Source organism: Pelodiscus sinensis, chromosome 1 (assembly GCF_052426305.1).
Source record: "Pelodiscus sinensis isolate ZL-2025 chromosome 1, ASM5242630v1, whole genome shotgun sequence".
Classification (NCBI taxonomy): Eukaryota; Metazoa; Chordata; order Testudines; family Trionychidae; genus Pelodiscus; species Pelodiscus sinensis.
The window spans coordinates 354,443,728-354,462,141 of NC_143052.1; the positions used below are offsets into that span (position 1 = coordinate 354,443,728).

The following is an 18,414-nucleotide window of genomic DNA, read 5'->3' on the forward strand; positions in this document are numbered from 1 at the left end:
GTCTTTCTGTAAGCTGAAGGGAACAAACAAATGAAGAAAAGCAAAATCGCCCAGGGAGAGAGCACGGTGTGGGTTCAGTTGTACCAGGAAAATGGGATGTGCCTGGAATGGGACTGGTTCTCATAAAACCAAACAGAAAAGAGACAGAAGCACCATAGAATCATAGAACCATAAAGCTGGAAGAGACCTCAGAAGGTCATCAAGTCCAGCTCCCTTTGCTCCAAAGCATGTACAAGTCCTCGAAACTGACATAACTGAGTAAATGTTGACAGAGGCTGGACCAAGCTGAGCCAGAAAAATAGGATGAACCTGGAATAGGATTGCCCTAGAACAGGAATTCCCTGCAATAGGATCGCTTCTCAATAAACCTTCCAGAAAAGAGATAATACAGAGAAATTGGGAGTAGGGCTCTGTTATGGCACAGTCAAATCAATAAGAACATACGAGCAGCCAGACTGGGTCAGAGCAAAGGTCCATCTAGCCAAGTATCCCGTCTGCCGACAGTGGCCAATGCCAGATGCCCCAGAAGGAGGGAACAGAAACAGGGATGATCCCTCTCCTGTCAGCCATTCCCAGCCTCTGACAAAAAAGACTAGGGTTTGAAAACTCCTCCTAAACCCTAAGAGCTAGGACCACCAAATCCAGCATACAGAAAACGAGACGAAAACGTTGTTGGAAACCAAATTGCCTATAGACTTTTTCTTGTTAAAACACGGGGTTGAAAAAACACACTTGAGGGAATTCCCATTTCAGAAAAAAAAATACCAAAAGTGGAAATGGGAAGTGTTAACTATCCCTTTTGTTAAGAAAGCCAAAGCCAAAATTAACTTCATAAAAATAAACCTGCATTTTTGGAAAACACAATCATTTAAATAAAACATGTACATTTCCTTTTATATTACAATGAACAACTACAACAACCACCCTTCATTCAGTAAGGCTATGTCTGCACTGCACACAATTTTGGGATAGAAAATAGCTATTCTGCGTCTTTGGAATGTGCCCGTTATTTCGAAATCTAACGGGCTCGCTATTCCGACATCCTTGTAAACCTCTTTCCACGAGGACCTAGGGACATTTCAGAACAGCAAAATGTTATTAGAGACAGCGCCACATTTTGAAATCAGCTATTTTGAAATTGACTTGAAATAAGTGACGCAATTTGCGTAGCTCACATTGCGTAGGTTATTCCAAGCTGCGGGATCTTAGACTGTACAGGACCCTGCTTTGTGCCAGGGGGTACAATTTGGGGTTTACCCTCCTGAGGGGGCCCGTGCCTGAGAAGCGGAGGGGGCCAGATCTGTGGCCTTTCTGTGGAAGGGCTGGGCAGTGAGCCTGTGAGCAGAAGCAGCTGGGGGTGTCCCTGCCTGTGAGCAGGGGGCGGGCTGGGGCCTAGGGAGGGCTTGGCGGCTGGTCACAGCAGATCAGTGGAACAGGGAACCCAGGGTCAGGTGAGCTCAGCAATACCCCACTTCCAGGTGGCACCCTGAGGGGCGGGGGAAATCCATCCCAGTGGTACCAGGTACTTTAGATCATCTCTCTATATATGGATAGCAACTTTCAGATTCCTGACAGTGGTTTCCAAAAAGGCTGGAGAGAGGCTGTTCTCCGGCGTGGCAGATGCAGAACGAGGAGCGATGGGCTCAAGTTGCAGTGGGGCAGGTCTAGGTTGGAGATTAGGAAAAACTCTTTCCCTAGGAGGGTGGGGAAGCGCTGGGCTGGGTTCCCTGGGGAGGGGTGGAATCTCCATCCCTAGAGGTGTTTAAGTCCCAGCTTGACCAAGCTCTGGCTGAGATGATGGAGTCGGGGTTGGTCCAGTTTTGGGCAGGGGGCTGGATTCGGTGACTCCTGAGGCCTCTTCCCGCTCTGGGATTCTGTGGTTGTAGGTGCATTTGGGATTATTTGTTATCAATACTGAATTTCATCTGCCCTTGTGTTTCCCAGTCACTCGGTTTGGGGAGGTCCCTGTGTCACTGGTCCCATTGAGCATCGCATATACCTGTCTTGAAAGATATTTTTTACCTTCTGCAAATGTTGCTACTTCACTGTCCACCGGCATTCCCTGTTCATTAGTGAGCATGTGGAACAGCAGAGAGCCCAGGACAGACCCATGGGGGGACCCTGCTGTTACCTCACCCTGTTGTGAAAACTGACCATTTCTTCCTGCCCTTTGTTTCCTGTTCATTCACCAGTTAGTGACCCAGGAGAGGACCCGCCCTCTTCTCCCAGGACAACTTCCTTTGCTTTAGCGCCTTTGGTGAGGGACTTGTCAGAGGAGTCCGGGAAGTCCAAAGACCCCACAGCCAGTGGGTCCCCCGTGTCCACACGCTGGTTCACCCCATCAGAGATCTCTAGTCGCCTGTGGGGCCTGGTTACTCCTCACAGTAGACGTGTAACCCCAACGTGCTGCGTTTGCCTCCCCAGCCCATTGGGGATTCCTGTCACTTAGCAGCTGCAGGTGGGCCGGGGGAATTGTCCCTTCAGACCTTCACCACATCAGACTGGGAAGGTCCCTTGGGGGTGGCTGATGGCTCTGGGACAGGGCGTCACACCCAGCGGCTGCCCACGGTGTCAGGGCATCTGTAGAGGGTCTCTCAGTCTTGGGGAGAGAGGCAGAGTGATATTAACACACCCTATTACTCAGCAGCTTTGGCTTAGCTTCCCGCTGCTCCAGCTGTAGGTCACTGACCGACAGGAGAAAACTGATCCTTCCTATCCCCTAGACCCGCCCTGTGACCCTGGAGTAAAAGGTCCCCATGGCCAGGAGATGCAGACCCTGGATGAAATGCACATGCTGTGAATGGGGACTAGGATTTGGGGGGGTCTGAGTCCTATCTCCAAACTCTGATATTGCCCTGCTGGATAACCCTGGGAAAATCAAGTCACCGCCCTGTGCCTCAGTTTTCTCATCTGTAAAATGGGCAGAAGTACAGGCCTCAACAGGTCACCTAATCCAGTGCTCTGCATTCACAGCAGGACTCAGTGCTACCGAGTCCATTCCTGACAGGTGTTTGTCCGACCTGCCCTGCAGAATGACCGGGATTCCACAGCCTCTCTAGGCAATTGATTCTCGTTGTTAACCACCCTGAGAGGCAGGAAGTGTTTCCTAATGTCCAACCTAAACTTCCCTTGCTGCTTGGTCAGTCACCAGAGATTGGTAAGAATTTTTCTCCCTTTTCTTCTAGTACCAGACATCTGTCATCATGTCCCTTCTCAGTCTCCCTTTTCTAATCTAAACAAACCTTTTTTTTTTTTTTCAGTCTTCCTAGATAGGTCCTATTTGTGTTGCTCTTCTCTGCACTTTTTCCAGTTTTTCCACATCTTTCCTGGAATGTGGCGCCCAGAACTGAGCACAGTACTCTAGGTGGCTGTGTCTGGACTACACCTCTCTATTGACAGAGAGATGTAGATTAGGCATGTCGAAATTGCTAACGAAGCAAAGATTTAAATATCCCGCCCTTCATTAGCATAAACATGATCACCACTTTTTTTCAAAACGGAGCTTTTTGGAAAAAAAAAACGGAAGTCTAGATGCGGAGCTGTTGAAAATAAACCCTTTTTCGACAGATCCTGTAAAACTCATTTTTTGAGGAATACAGGATCTGTCGAAAAAGGGTTTATTTTTGACAGATCCGCGTCTAGACTGCTGGTTTTTTTGTTTTTTGTTTTCAAAAAAGCCCCGTTTTGGAAAAAAGAGGCAGCCATGTTTATGCTAATGAAGTACGGGATATTTAAATCCCTGCTTCATTAGCAATTTCGACATGCTTGATTTGCGTCCCTCTGTCTCGACAGAGGGATGCAATCTAGACGTAGCCAGTGAGACCTGATCAGCGCAGAGCAGAGGGGAAGAATCACTTCTTGTGTCTTACTTACAACACTCCTGCTCATACACCCCAGAAAGATGTCTGTTCTTCTTGCAATTGTGTCACACAGTTGACTCACACAGTAGAGTATTGATTATCCGACCTAAATGGACCGGAGGATGGTCGGATAGCAGAAATGTCAGATAATACGGAAAATTCTTTTAATTTTATAATGTTGCCCTTTGTAATACCTTGCAGGGTCCAGTTCTAAGCCTCCTGAATCTATCATCTTGACCATCCCTTGTATTTCTCCCCATCAGCCCTCGCCCTGCGCCACTCCACATGCCCCAGCGATGATTTTCCGAAGCTGTGCGGGGATTGCCTGAGCCATGACGCAGGGCAAGGCGCTCAAAGCTTTCCCGAGAACAGGAAAAAAATGACTTTTCCCATGGCGAATTCTTCAGCCACACGAGGGTGCTGCAGATTGGACAACCAGAGCTCCCACTCAGCCCTAAAAAAGGGAAACGGGAAGAGGAAAGCAAGGCCATTGTGGCGTGAAGTGTCCCTGTCCTGTCGGATACAACGGAATGTTGGATAAAACGGAATGTCGGATAAACGAGACTGTTCTGTATTTCGTTTTTCATAGAATCATAGGACATGAGAACTGGAAGGGACCTCGAGAGGTCACCAAGCCCAGTCCCCTGCCCCCTGCTTTTGTAAACTGTGACCCCAGATCCCTTTCTGCTGTTCTCCTCCCTGGGCAGCCATTTCCCATGTTGTACGTGTGCGACTGAGTGTTCCTCCCTGAGTAGTGGCTTGTTGAATTTCATCCTATTTACTTCAGACCATTTCTCCAATTTATCCAGATCATTTTCAATTATGACCCTGTCCTCCCAAGCACTGCCAACCCCCGTCAGCTTGGTACGTTCCACAAACTTTACAAGTGAGCAGTCTACGCCATTGTCTAAATCATCGATGAATATCATAGAACACTAGAACTGGAAGGGGCCTCGAGAGGTCATCAACTCCAGTCCTTGCCCTTACGGCAGGACCAAGCACCATCTGACCATCCCTGACAGGTGTCTGTCCAACCCGCTCTTACCTATCTCCAGTGATGGAGATTCCACAACCCCCTAGGAAATTATTCCAGACTTTAACCACTGTGACAGGTAGGAAGTTTTTCAAGATACTGAACAGAACTGTAGGGCTATGTCTAGACTGCAGGCTTCTTTCGAAAGAGGCTCTTTCGAAAGCATCTTTCGAAAGAGCCTCTTTCGAAAGATCGCGTCTAGACTGCAGGCGGATCTTTTGAAAGAGCAATCCGCTTTTTCGAAAGAGAGCACCCAGCGAGTCTGGATGCTCTCTTTCGAAGACGGCCTATTTACATTGAAGAACGCCTTCTTTCGAAAGAGGAACTTTCGAAGGAAGGCGTTCTTCCTCGTGAAACGAGGTTTACCGCCATCGAAAGAAAAGCCGCGTTCTTTCGAAATAATTTCGAAAGAACGCGGCTTGAGTCTGGACGCAGGGGAAGTTTTTTCGGGAAAAGGCTACTTTTCCCGAAAAACCCCCTGAGTCTGGACACGGCCTAAGTGTGAGGATACGGCCTTTTTCTGTAGCCATAGCGTAGGACCTAAAGCCAAAGGCCTTCCTCTGCAGACAGAAGGAAGGAGCAGCCACCATTAGCAGAGAAGCGGGGAATTAAATCCTCTATCCATATAAATTACATTACAATGGTGTAATATCAGGCTGTGACTTCCCTGGCCAACGATACTGGCCGCCCATGCCCTAGGGCAGTGGTTCTCAACTGTCAGGGTGGTGAAACACTGGAATAAATTGCCCCGGGAAGCTGTGGAATCCCCATCTCTGGAGATATTTAGAGCAGCTTGGACAGACATCTATCAGGGATGGTCTGTAGTGCTTGGTCCTGCCGAGACGGCAGGGAAGTGGACTCAATGACCTCTTGAGGTCCCTGCCAGTTCTAGGACTCTCTGATTCTGTTTGCACACAATGTACATTCGATATTGGATGGGTAAACAGTCCATTAGACTTGTGTGAGGTGTAGAGAGTTTCTCAGTTCTCAGCTGCGAGTTTTTTTGCTAAGGACAGGACACATTTTGTCAGGTGTTTCAGTATCACAAGGGCCTTTCTAAGTAACCTACAAAAGGAGAGAGGCTCAGACACAGCCAGGGAGGGGAAAGGGTTAATTCTCGGCTGCTGTTTCCCACCTGAGTCAGTCTCAGAGGCCAGGTCCCGGGGGCTCCCTGCTGGCTCCGAGCCCCCGCTGGGATTCCCAGGGCTGCTGTATAAACACCCCTGTCCCTCAGCCCTGCGCAGTGCGGCTTCCCCAGCCCTGCAGCTCCCTGTGTCCAGGCAGCGATCGCTCATCCCGGCCGGGGCAGGAGCCTGGTGAGTCCTGGGCAGGGCAGGGATCTGCCCCGGGGCAGCTGGAAACCCCTGGCCCCTAGGAAATGTGGGAAGGGGGGTTGGCTGGAACGGGGCTGCCTCCCTCGCACTGCAGGGCAGCACGGCAGCCCCTGGCCCTGAGCAAACGCCCCTGGCCCGGCGCGGAGGGGCAGTGTCAGGCCGCAGGCACCGGGTGACACTGACCCTCACCCACAGGAGTCAGGGGGGCGCTGGCTGTGGGGCTGGGAGGAGGGGCTGATTGTGACTGATGCTCCCCTCCTGCCGCTGCAATTCTCTGTGGCAGGCGACGGGCAGGGCTGGGCTGGCAGGTTGGTGCAGCCGTATGGCTTAGGTGAGTAACTGCAGATGCTCTGTGCCCAAAGGGGTAGCTCTCTGGCTGGGGTAGGTCAGTGGTGCGCGGGGCGAGATGCTGAGTGATGTTCGGTGGCCGGGGTGGGGCTCTCTCTGTGCTGCCCCCGCTCTGCACCCCCAGCCGGCCCAGGAGACCTGGAGCAAACCGCCCAGGGAGCTCAGGGTCTGTCAGGGTACGACGGCGCCTGACCAGGGCTACTGTCCATGAGGCAGAGGCCTAGCTACACACTGCCCCTCTGAGGGAGCTGGGAGCGGTCCGGGGCCTGGTGCCTGTGGGATATCTCTGCCCGTCACTCCCGCCCTGCCCGTGTCTCTCGGTGGGTCGGCCTGTCCCTGGGCTCAGTGGGGAATGTGCGGGTAGCAAGACGCTCTGCTCCCGCCCTACAGTGATGTCTGTGTGTGTGAGCGCTCTGTGCCCAGCACCCCTTCGCCATGGGCGTCTCTTCATTCAATACTTCATTCTTTTATAAAAGCGTTCTGGCGGGCTGCAAAAAATTTCGATCGGGCTGCTTGAGGTCCTCCAAACGCCAGTCTGACATGCCTGTGCTAGACCTCCCCTGGTTCGGGACATTCTGTTTCAGTACTGACCCTATTGCCAAGGGTGCTGGACCCGTAGCACATCTGTATCTCCCAGCTTCTGCCATTTCCACGCCAGAGCATCTTACAAGGTGGCTTTTAACCACCAATGCTGATGCCCAAATGAATCGGTTATTCGTTAAGGTGCCACAGGACCCCTCACTGGTTTTGCAGAGACGGACTAACAAGGTGACCCTGCTGAGACTCCTTCCTCAAATATTTCCACAGACTGGTTCAGATTTCCCGCCTGGTCTTTCTCAGTTGGCTGGACTCTCTGGCACAGCCTGTGCCATAAGATAACAGTCTAGAGTTCATCTCTCCTGGGTCCATACTTCATCCACTTCTCCTCGCTCTGGCTCTCTCTACCACCCCCTCGACACCCTTCCTTTTTTTCTCCAATACACCTTGTAAATGCAGTTGGGTTTCATTATTCTGCACTTTTCTCTTATGCGATGTACAAAGGAAGTTGTGGTTGTGAAACCTGGTGCTTCTAAAAGAGTTAAAATGTTGGGGTCATGTGAAAATAACTCTGAAAAGCCCGGTAAAAGCTACGCTAGTCATGCTTGCTAAAGCAGAGTGCTCATCAGGAGACAGCAATGCATCTGCTCACAGACAACGGCGAGCATTAAGCAGTAAATCATCTCACTTCGTACAACGGAGAAGTAGACAATAATGAAGATGAATGTCTGTGCAACGCTTGCAAATGTAGAGTTGGTTTTTATAAAAGATTTGGTACGAATTCCATTGCTAACAACCGAGCTAATGTCTGCATTCAGTTGGGCTAGAGGGAACAAGAGACACGGAAAACAAAATCACTGTATTGTGTGGACTAATCTGCACAATTCAACTTCTGTGCTAAGACAGACAAAAGAGGATGCACAAGAGCCCAGTCGCAGAGGGGGGACTGTCCAGGCTCTTGCACCCAGTGCAGCAGGTCAGAGTGGCTGCCTGTGGGCAGGTGGCGTGCGGCTGCTCTGGGTGCAAGGAGCAGCTGGAGATTCTGCTGTGACACCAACACCAGGAGAGCCCCCTGCTTACCCCAGGGCCAGAGCCCCCCCCATCTCCTCCTGGGGGGGTGGGGATGTTCTGTAGCAGGAGAGTGAGTCTCGTCCATGGTCCCACCCGACAGGCTGCTGTCACACAATGAATATTTGCTGGTGTCTCTGATTCTGTCCCCAAACACAGTCCAGTCCCGGCTGCCCCTCCAGGTCTCACTGATTTTCTCTTCTGTTGTTAGTTTCTAGAACCCGAATAGAAGCTCCAAGGGATGGTGCATGATGCCAGCCGACAATCACAGCGTTTTGGGCCCTGCCACCTTCATCCTGACTGGCATCCCCGGTACGGAGGAGTCTCAGGTCTGGCTCGCCATCCCCTTCTGTCTGATGTACGTTGCGGCGCTTCTGGGGAACTCTCTCCTCCTGTTCATCATAGCGACAGAACGAAGCCTCCATGAGCCCATGTACCTTTTCCTCTCCATGCTGGCCACTGCTGATCTGCTGTTGTCAACGAGTACAGTGCCCAAGATGCTGGCCGTGTTCTGGTTCAAGGCAGGGGAAATTTCTTTTGCTGCCTGCCTCACCCAGATGTTCTTCATGCATGTCAGTCTTACCGCCGAGTCGGGCATCCTGCTGGCCATGGCGTTTGATCGGTACGTTGCCATCTGCAACCCCCTGAGATACACCACCCTGCTCACCAAGCCTGTGATCGGGAAGATCGGGCTGGCGGTTCTCACAAGGAGCGTCGGCGTCTTTTTTCCTTACGTCTTTCTCCTGAAACGGCTGAAATTTTGCACAACCAACCTCCTGCCTCACACCTACTGCCAGGAATGGGCCATCGCCCGGCTGGCCTGTGACGATGTCACAGTCAATTTCTGGTATGGTGTAGCTGTGGCTATTTTAGCAATTGGCTTGGATGCTGTGCTCATTTCTGTGTCTTACATGCTGATCCTCCAGGCCGTCTTCCGACTGCCCGTTAAGGACGCCCGGCTCAGGGCTCTGCACACCTGTAGCTCCCACGTCTGTGTCATCCTGATATTCTACATCTCATCTTTGTTCTCCTATTTCGCACACGAATTTGGGCACATTGTCCCCGGTTCTATTCTCAATCTTCTGGCCAACAGCCATGTGCTCGTTCCCCCCATGCTAAACCCTGTCATTTATGGGGTGACCACAAACAAGATCCTGAAATGTTTAATCAAGGTGTTTAATCCGTGGTGCAGCAAAAGCTTCCTGCAGAGCTAAAGGAAGCAACAGAACATTAAAGCCAAGTTTTCATTTGAACTGTATTATATCTAGTGATAGAAATGTAGCCGTGTTAGTCTGGGGTAGCTGAAGCAAAATGCAGGACAATGTAGCACTTTAAAGACTAACAAGATGGTTTATTAGGTGATGAGCTTTCGTGGGCCAGACCCACTTCCTCAGATCAAATAATGGAAGAAAACAGTCACAACCATATATACCAATATCTACTATATCTAGTATTATATCTACTCACTGTGGACTCCCAAGCCGTGTCCAGACTCAGGGTTTTTTTCGGGAAAAGTAGCCTTTTCCCGAAAAAACTTCCCCTGCGTCCAGACTCAAGCCGCGTTCTTTCGAAATTATTTCGAAAGAACGCGGCTTTTCTTTCGATGGCAGTAAACCTCAATTTACGAGGAAGAACGCCTTCTTTCGAAAGTTCCTCTTTCGAAAGAAGGCGTTCTTCAATGTAAATAGGCCGTCTTCGAAAGAGAGCATCCAGACTCGCTGGGTGCTCTCTTTCGAAAAAGCGGATTTCTCTTTCGAAAGATCCTCCTGCAGTCTAGACGCGATCTTTCGAAAGAGGCTCTTTCGAAAGATGCTTTCGAAAGAGCCTCTTTCGAAAGAAGCCTGCAGTCTAGACATAGCCCCACTGTGTTAGCTTGAACAGCAAATGGTGCAGTAACAGGTGTTTCCTCAGCCACCCTCTCTCACTTACATCCTAAGGCTGAAATAGCTTCACCAACAATTTGCATTTCCACACAAGTCAACCAGACTGAAGGATTTTTGTTCTAAGTTGAAGGGCGGGAGGGGGAAATAAAGGAAGAAAAAGGAGAGACAAAAATCTCCACGAGAGAGAGCACGGTGTGCACACCTCCTCTCTGAGACGCTGCATTGGAGCTGAAACCAAAAGGACAACAAAAAGCAGCAACAAAAGTGGCCAGGTATTGAGCCAATGGGAGGTGCACTTGATTGCAGTGTGGGAGAGAGGGATCCGGGTTCAGCTTTTGTCACAGACTCGCCGTGTCCTTTGGGGGAGTTCCTTTCCTGCTCAGTTCCCTCAGGGCGGCTGTGTCTACACTGGGCCACTTATTCCAGAAAAGCAGACGCTTTTCCGGAATAATCTGCGAGCTGTCTACATTGGACCCTTGAATTTCCGGAAAAGCACTGACGATCTACTGTAAAATTGTCAGTGTTTTTCCAGAAAAACTATGCTGCTCCCACTCGGGCAAAAGTCCTTTTCCAGAAAAACTGTTCCGGAAAAGGGGCAGTGTAGACAGCCCAGTAGTCTTTTCTGGAAAAAAGCCCCGATCGTCAAAATGACGATCGGGGCTTTTTTTCTGGAAAAGCACATCTACATTGGCCATGGACGCTTTTCCGGAAAAAGGGCTTTTCCAGAAAAGCATCCTGCCAATGTAGACGCTCTTTTTCCGGAAATACTTATAACGGAAAACGGTTCTAAGCATTTCTGGAAAAGGGTGCCAGTGTAGACGTAGCCGGCATGTCTGCACGCCAGAGGGATTTTTTGAAAAACTTCACTTATCGGTCACACTGCCATCGCACTCTTTTGAAAAATAATCGAAAGAACAGAGGGGTTTTTTCCGACATTGGTAAGCCTCCTTCTACGAGGAAGAAGCCTTTTTCCAAAAGAGCTCTTTCGGACGTGTGTGGACGGAGAAGAGGGAGTTCTTTCACAAGAAGAGGAAAGAGGGAAAAGCACAGGTGCCCTGGCGGCCACTCCGTCCATAGTAATCACAGCTGACATGCGAGAGAGCGTCCATTAAGTTGGAGCACTATCTGTCGAAAAAACAGATCGCTTTTTTGATGTGCTTTGGCAGTGTGGACGCTCCTTTCGGAAGTAGTTATTTCAGAAGATCACTTCCGGAAAAAACTTCTTCTGGGAGAAGCCTGCAGTCTAGATGTAGCCTACGTCTCCTCAGGAGACAGCGCTATAAGAGGGGGTGGCTTTGTCTGTGCCATCACAGGCCTCCTGGAGCTGGAGACTCTCCACAGGTAGATGTAGCTGGGGCAACCCAGCTCCCCCCCGCCAACAAACCCAGAGATTCACGGACATTAAGGCCAGATGGGACCCCGGTTTGAGCTGAATGACACAGGCCCTGGAACGTCACCCCCTCCCCCTGTGCTGAGCCCAGTCCCTGTGTGTGGCCAAAGCACCTGCCACTGAGCTGTGGAAACTCCTAAATCCTTCCCAGGGTCACTGCCTGGCCGGGCTCAGCCCCCCACTCCGTAGCCCTGGCCTGTGGCCCCTGGTCGCTGCCGGTGGCTGCCTTAGGGCTCCTGTGGCAGGGCTGGCCCCGGCTGAGCCAGGCTGCTCTCGCTCTCTGCCCCACACAGGTAGCTCCCTGGGGGTGCCGGGATGGGGGAGAGTTCAGGGGCACCCTGCTGTGGCGGCAGGGGAGGGGCTCACTGGCCCGTGCTCTTGGCTCCCCCCGACAGTGGGAGAGGGGGAGGAGCAGCGTCTCTGGGAGAGAGCCACGTTTGTGCTGCGCCAGAGGGATGTTTCGCCAGTGAGGGGAACGGGCTGATTCCTGTAGGGCCTTGGAGGTTCATTTCACCGTTCGGTTTTCCCTTTTATCCGCACTCCCGGCCCTGCCCCTGGGGAGACGAAATGTCCCAGGAGCACCGAGAACGGGCTGAGCTGGGTCAGACCAATGGTTCATCTCATCCCAGCTCCTGTCTCCAGCAGCAGCCTGTGCCACAGATACAGGGGAGTGAACAGAACAGGGCAGCTGTGGGGTGATCCATCCCCTCCCCTCCCCTCCTGGCTTCTGGCATTCAGGGTTTGGGGGGATACTGAGAACATGAGGCTGGATCACCTGATGGACCTTGTCATGGATGGGAGCGGTACTTCCCTGTCTGGACATCGCAGCCGTTCAGCCAACTCAATTGCCGCTAAGGGTTAAACTGCAGACAGTGGGTCTTAGAGCATCTCCCTGAATGTTTAGGAAGCAGGGAATGCAGGAGCCAGGAGAGCCAATGGAAGCAGAGTGTGAGTTTCTGAATGGGAAGCAGAGGCCTTCCTGCTGCAGGCTGTGTGTGGCCAGAGCAGGGCTGGAGGTCATGAATTAAGCCAGGAACAAGGCTGGAAATATCCAGCAATATCCATGCCCAAGGAAGAACTAACCCTTGGAACAACAGAGATGTGAGTAGAGCAGGGAATGTTTAGCCAGGTGCAATCAGGTTATTTTCTTTATATTTGGGTTTGTGGAATTTCTCTGTGCTGAGCATATGTGACTCCCCCCCCCCCCCCCCCCCACAGCTCCACTTTTTCCCCATATGCTGTAACCTTTAATCTGAATCCCAGGGAAGCAATTTCCTGTGTTTTTAATTGTTCTTTTTTGAGTTGCCCTGTAACACCGAGCAGCCAAGTAATGCTTTACCAAGTACGTCTTCTTTGTTTTCTTAATAAAATTCATATTTTAAGACCATGATTTGATTCCTGTGCCCTAGAAGGCAGGAGCTTCTGTGTGCACATGCCAAACATTGCACAGTCTGTTATTAAGAAGTTACAGGTTTTTTAAGCTCTCTCCAGAGGGAGAGTTAAAGGGCTTGTGGGTACTCCACAGGAATCCCCTAATATGTTTTCTGGGCTCCCAAAGGGGTTTTTGCAATTGGGTAGTGGCAGCGACACCAGTTCAAGATCAAGGATACGTGATCTTGGAGAGCTTTTAAGCAGAAGCCTGTAGTGACAGGGTGTTTTAAAGTCTTCATCAGACCCCACCTTGTGCACTTAAAATGTCAGAGCAGGGGACAGCATACACAGACCTATTCTCCATCATCTTACCTACTTCTTTTTTCATCCCAGTTATCCATTTATCGAGTTCTTTTTATAACCTAGTTGGATTTGTGTCCATCACAATATCCCCTGGCAATGAGTTCCACAGGTTAGCGGTGTGTTGCATGAAAACCACCTGCATCCTCTTTTTTATACTAAATAAGCTGCCCAATAATTACCTCATGCAACCCCAGGTTTTGTGTTGGATCAAAAAGGGAATCACATTTGGCTATCCGTTTTCTCACACCATTCATGATTGTATAACCCAGAGGCATAGAGACCACTTAAAAAGGGAGAATGAGGTCTGCTCTGCAGCTTTAGCTAAAAGGCAGTCGGCCCCAGGTTCAAACACACCTGCTGACGACAAGGCTCTGTCGGCTCTACAATTCTCAGATCTCTATTAGATTCTGTCTCAGCTATTTCTCTCCTAACCTGAACAGTGGGAATCTTTGAAGTCTCTCCTCATACAGAAGCCGTTCCACACCCTTCATCATCTTTGTTGCCCTTCTCTGAACCTTTCCCAGTTACAATATATGATTTTAGGGATGGAACAACCAGCCCTGGACCCAGTATTCCCAGTGGAGGAGTACCAAGGCTTTCTGGAGTAATGTAGGACATATTCTATCCATTTCAGAAATGATGTGAAGAATCTATTCGTTGTTAGAAAAGAACAGGTTACCCAGAGGTGGATGGGGTAAAAGGGCACCTTTATTGCAGCTACTCGTTCTGCCTCAGACCTGCCCAGCCTGGGATGTGAGCGAGCAACAAATTCACCTCAGGTACACCTTTTGATCCTGATTAGTATGTAAATTTACTTACCAATTACATCACCCTTTAAGCCCTAATTTAGTAATGGGAACACCCATATAATACAGAACCATAACCGCCCCTGTTAACAGTTAACAGCGTTTTAGTTGATGTCGGCAGTTCTCACATCACACACTCCTCACATCAGTGATAGAAATGTAGCCGTGTTAGTCTGGGGTAGCTGAAGCAAAATGCAGGACAATGTAGCACTTTAAAGACTAACAAGATGGTTTATTAGATGATGAGCTTTCGTGGGCCAGACCCACTTCCTCAGATCAAATAGCCACTTACAAGAGGGACAGGAGCAGTGACCCGGACTGATTATTTCAGGGCGAATGGGGATGGATAAGGGAGTAAAGACGATTGCGCTGATAGCACACAGAGCATTCATGAAAAGTTGCCTCTGTCCTGAGCAAAGCCAACAGAAGCAGGATGCTGTGCCCAATCACCATCGTTGCAACTACCAAGACCCCTCATTTAACCCTTACGCCCCCCAACATTAGCCTTCTGAACCAAAGCAGTGCAGAGAGTGAAAGTCCCACGGTAACCCCCAAAGTCCAATTATTGGGTGGTTGTGAGAATGCACCCCATTGTTCTTCAGAGGAATGTGATGATAATATTTTCATTAATCAATGGACTGACGCAAGATTATTTCTGGGAGATGTTTTGGAAAGGTGCCGAGTTACTGAATTGGAGCCTGCTGTGTGTAGGCTGGTATCATTGATAGGGCTGCAATTAGGAACGCCAATACAGGCAGTCCCCGGGGGTATGTCTACACTAGAAAGTTAGTTCGAACTAGCGCTGTAGTGTAGACGTACCCCGGGTTACATGGATCCGACTTACATCGGATCCCTACTTACAAATGGGGTGAGGCAACCCCGCACTAGCTGATTCCCCCCAGCAGACCAGGGAGACGCGAAGCTAGCACCCCCCCCAGCAGACCAGGGAGACGCGAAGCTAGCGCCCCCCCCAGCAGACCAGGGAGACGCGAAGCTAGCGCCCCCCCCAGCAGACCAGGGAGATGCGAAGCTAGCGCCCCCCTCCCCCAGCAGACCAGGGAGACGCGAAGCTAGAGCCCCCCCCAGCAGACCAGGGAGACGCGAAGCTAGCGCCCCCCCCCAGCAGACCAGGGAGACGCGAAGCTAGCGCCCCCCCCAGCAGACCAGGGAGACGCGAAGCTAGCGCCCCCCCCCCCAGCAGACCAGGGAGACGCGAAGCTAGCGCCCCTCCCAGCAGACCAGGGAGACGCGAAGCTAGCGCCCCCCCCCCCAGCAGACCAGGGAGACGCGAAGCTAGCGCCCCCCCCCCAGCAGACCAGGGAGACGCGAAGCTAGCGCCCCCCCCAGCAGACCAGGGAGACGCGAAGCTAGAGCCCCCCCCAGCAGACCAGGGAGACGCGAAGCTAGCGCCCCCCCCCAGCAGACCAGGGAGACGGGAAGCTAGCGCCCCCCCCCAGCAGACCAGGGAGACGCGAAGCTAGCGCCCCCCCCCAGCAGACCAGGGAGACGCGAAGCTAGCGCCCCCCCCCCCAGCAGACCAGGGACACGCAAAGCTAGCGCCCCCCTCCCCCAGCAGACCAGGGAGACACGGAGCGGCTTTTCTCAGCAGACACCTCAGCTTGAGAATAAAGGACTGAGGGAAGTGAGGTGTGGGAGAATAAAACTGAGCTCTGGAGAAATGTTTGGCTAGAGTTTCCCCTACAATATGTACCAGTTCCGACTTACATACAAATTCAACTTAAGAACAAACCTACAGTCCCTATCTTGTACGTAACCCGGGGACTGCCTGTATATAAAAAGGGCTCTAGAGGTGATCCTGGCAATTATGGATGGGGTAGTCTATCCTCAGTACCAGGCAAATTAGTTGAAATTAGAGTTAAAAATACTATTGTCTGACACATAGATGATCATAAATTATTTGGGGAAAGTGAACATGGTTTCCGTAACGAGAAATCCTGCCTTACTAATCTATTAGAGTTCTTTGATAGGGTCAGCAAACATGTGGACAAGGGGGAAGCCCTGGATATTGTGTACTTACCCTGTCATGCAGCAGCTTTGGCTTAGCTGCCTGCTGCTCCAGCTGTAGGTCACAAACAGACAGGAGAAAACTGATCCTTCCACTCCCCCAGTCCCACTCTGTGGCCCGGGAAGAAAGGGTCCCCATGGCTGGGAGATGCAGACCCTGGATGAAATGCACATGCTGTGAATGGGGACTAGGATTCGGGGGGGTCTGAGTCCTATCCCCAAACTCTGCTACTGCCCTGCTGGATAACCCTGGGCAAGTCAAGTCACCTCCTCATGCCTCAGTTTCCTCATCTATAAAATGGGACGAGACATCGACTTAGTTCCAGGTAAATACAAGGCTGAAGAGAAGTAGCCAGCTCTGTCCACTTGTAGAACAACAGCAGGGGCACCACAGTCTCTCAGTCCCCATGAACTGGTGTACTGAGCACAGCTCCCGGTCCCTGCCCCACAACGATCACCCACTTTCCCAGGGGGGCGCCAGTCCTCTCTGCAGTGCTGCCCACGGCGCTGGGAATAACACGCACGTTGGTGGGTGTGGGCAGAATGGAGAGCTCCCTCCCCTCTCTGCGTGCCCCTGGCACGGCCTCTTGTCTGCGCCGGCAGGCAGGGCAGGGCCTCTGCTGTCAGGGGCCTCCCAGTGGGGCCGGCTGGTGTCCCTGACGTTTTGCACCGATGCCCTTGGGTTGGAGCCGGGCTGGGCAGCCGAGCTGGGCAGAGCATCCCTGGCTGGCCAGGTCCTTCCCGACCCCTAGGACCTGCGTTAGCAATTGGGATGGATCTCAAAGATCTAGGAGCTGCCTGTGCACACATGAATTGTGAGGGGAGAGTTCTTTGCACTCAACAGTGAACTCTCTGCCTGAGGCCTTAGTCCCACAATGAAATTTCTAAATAATGGTCCAAAGCGGAAAGGAAGGGAAAGGGTTAATTCGATGCTGTCGTTTTCCACCTGAGTCAGTCTCAGAGGCCAGGTCCCGGGGGCTCCCTGCTGGCTCCGAGCCCCCGCTGGGATTCCCAGGGCTGTTGTATAAACACCCCTGTCCCTCAGCCCTGCGCAGTGCGGCTTCCCCATCCCTGCAGCTCCCTGTGTCCAGGCAGCGATCGCTCATCCCGGCCGGGGCAGGAGCCTGGTGAGTCCTGGGGAGGGCAGGGATCTGCCCCGGGGCGGCTGGAAACCCCTGGCCCCTAGGAAATGTGGGAAGGGGGGTTGGCTGGAACGGGGATGCCTCCCTCGCACTGCAGGGCAGCACGGCAGCCCCTGGCCCTGAGCAAACGCCCCTGGCCCGGTGTGGAGGGGCAGTGTCAGGCCGCGGGTGCGGGTGACACTGACCCTCGCCCACAGGAGTCGGGGGGGGCGCTGGCTGTGGGGCTGGGAGCAGGGGCTGCTTGTGACCGACCTGCCCCTCCTGCCGCTGCAATGCTCCATGGCAGGCGACGGGCAGGGCTGGCCTGGCAGGCTTGGTGCAGCTGCAGGGCCGAGGTGGGTGACTGCAGACGCTCTGTGCCCACAGGGGTAGTTCTCCAGCGCGGGTAGGTCAGTGGCTCGCAGGGCGAGATGCTGAGTGATGTTTGGCGGCGGGGCTGGTCTCTCTGTGCTGCCCCCGCTCTGCACCCCCAGCCGGCCCAGGAGACCTGGAGCAAACCGCCCAGGGCTCTCAGGGTCTGGCAGGGTCGGCAGGCGCCCGGCCGGGGCTACTGTCCATGAGGCAGAGGCCCAGCTACACGCTGCCCCTCTGAGGGAGCCAGGAGCTGCCCGGGGCCTGGTGCCTGTTGGACATCTCTACCCGTCCCTCCCGCCCTGCCCGTGTCTCTCGGCGGGTCGGTCTGTCCCTGGGCTCGGTGGGGAACGTGCGGGTAGCAAGACGCTCTGCTCCCGCCCCACAGCGATGTGTGTGTGTGAGACTCTGTGCCCAGCACCCCTTCGCCATGGGCGTGTTGGCAACAGCCGCCCCTTTCCTGCCCTGGCCTGGTTCTGCCTCGTATTCGCCATGTTTGGACCCTGCTTTGGCCAGGCCTCCTGCCAGGCCCCTGACACCAGCGCCCGTGATCCAGGCCTCTCCCTGCGGCCTTCCCACCTTCTCCTTCATGGGCAGGTGTCCCCCATCGCCCTGGGGGAGCAGAACAGGGGCCGCAAACGGGGAGTTTTGAGAGGGAGTTGGGAAGGGGCCGAGGCACACTTGCCATACTTTACAGCTCAGTTTAAAAGTTTTAATCAAAACTTACTGATAGAACTAGAGACCCTCTCAATAACCTAGGTAGCTGTAGGAGAGAAAGCAGACAGAAGCTCAGCAGCAGAGTGGGGGCTAGCCTGTTTATTACACTCAGTGTAGCATGTATGATTACCTGCCCTGTGGGTGGGTGGCGTATGTGTGCATTCGGTGCAAGGAGCTCCTGCCTTG

At 52.4% G+C, this 18,414-nt stretch overlaps 1 protein-coding gene across 1 annotated transcript; it reads left to right on the forward strand.

Annotated features, from left to right (window-relative positions):
* Nucleotides 1–8,428: 8,428 nt before the first annotated feature.
* Nucleotides 8,429–9,394, forward strand: LOC102443919 (olfactory receptor 52B2-like). The gene has a single exon (XM_006129878.3). It carries the CDS (start codon nt 8,429–8,431, stop codon nt 9,392–9,394), a length of 966 nt encoding a protein of 321 aa, XP_006129940.3.
* The last annotated feature ends 9,020 nt before the right edge of the window (nt 9,395–18,414 follow it).

Excerpts from the sequence above, each read along its gene's own strand:
- LOC102443919 (XM_006129878.3), top strand. The coding sequence starts at position 8,429 with ATGATGCCAGCCGACAATCACAGCGTTTTGGGCCCTGCCACCTTCATC.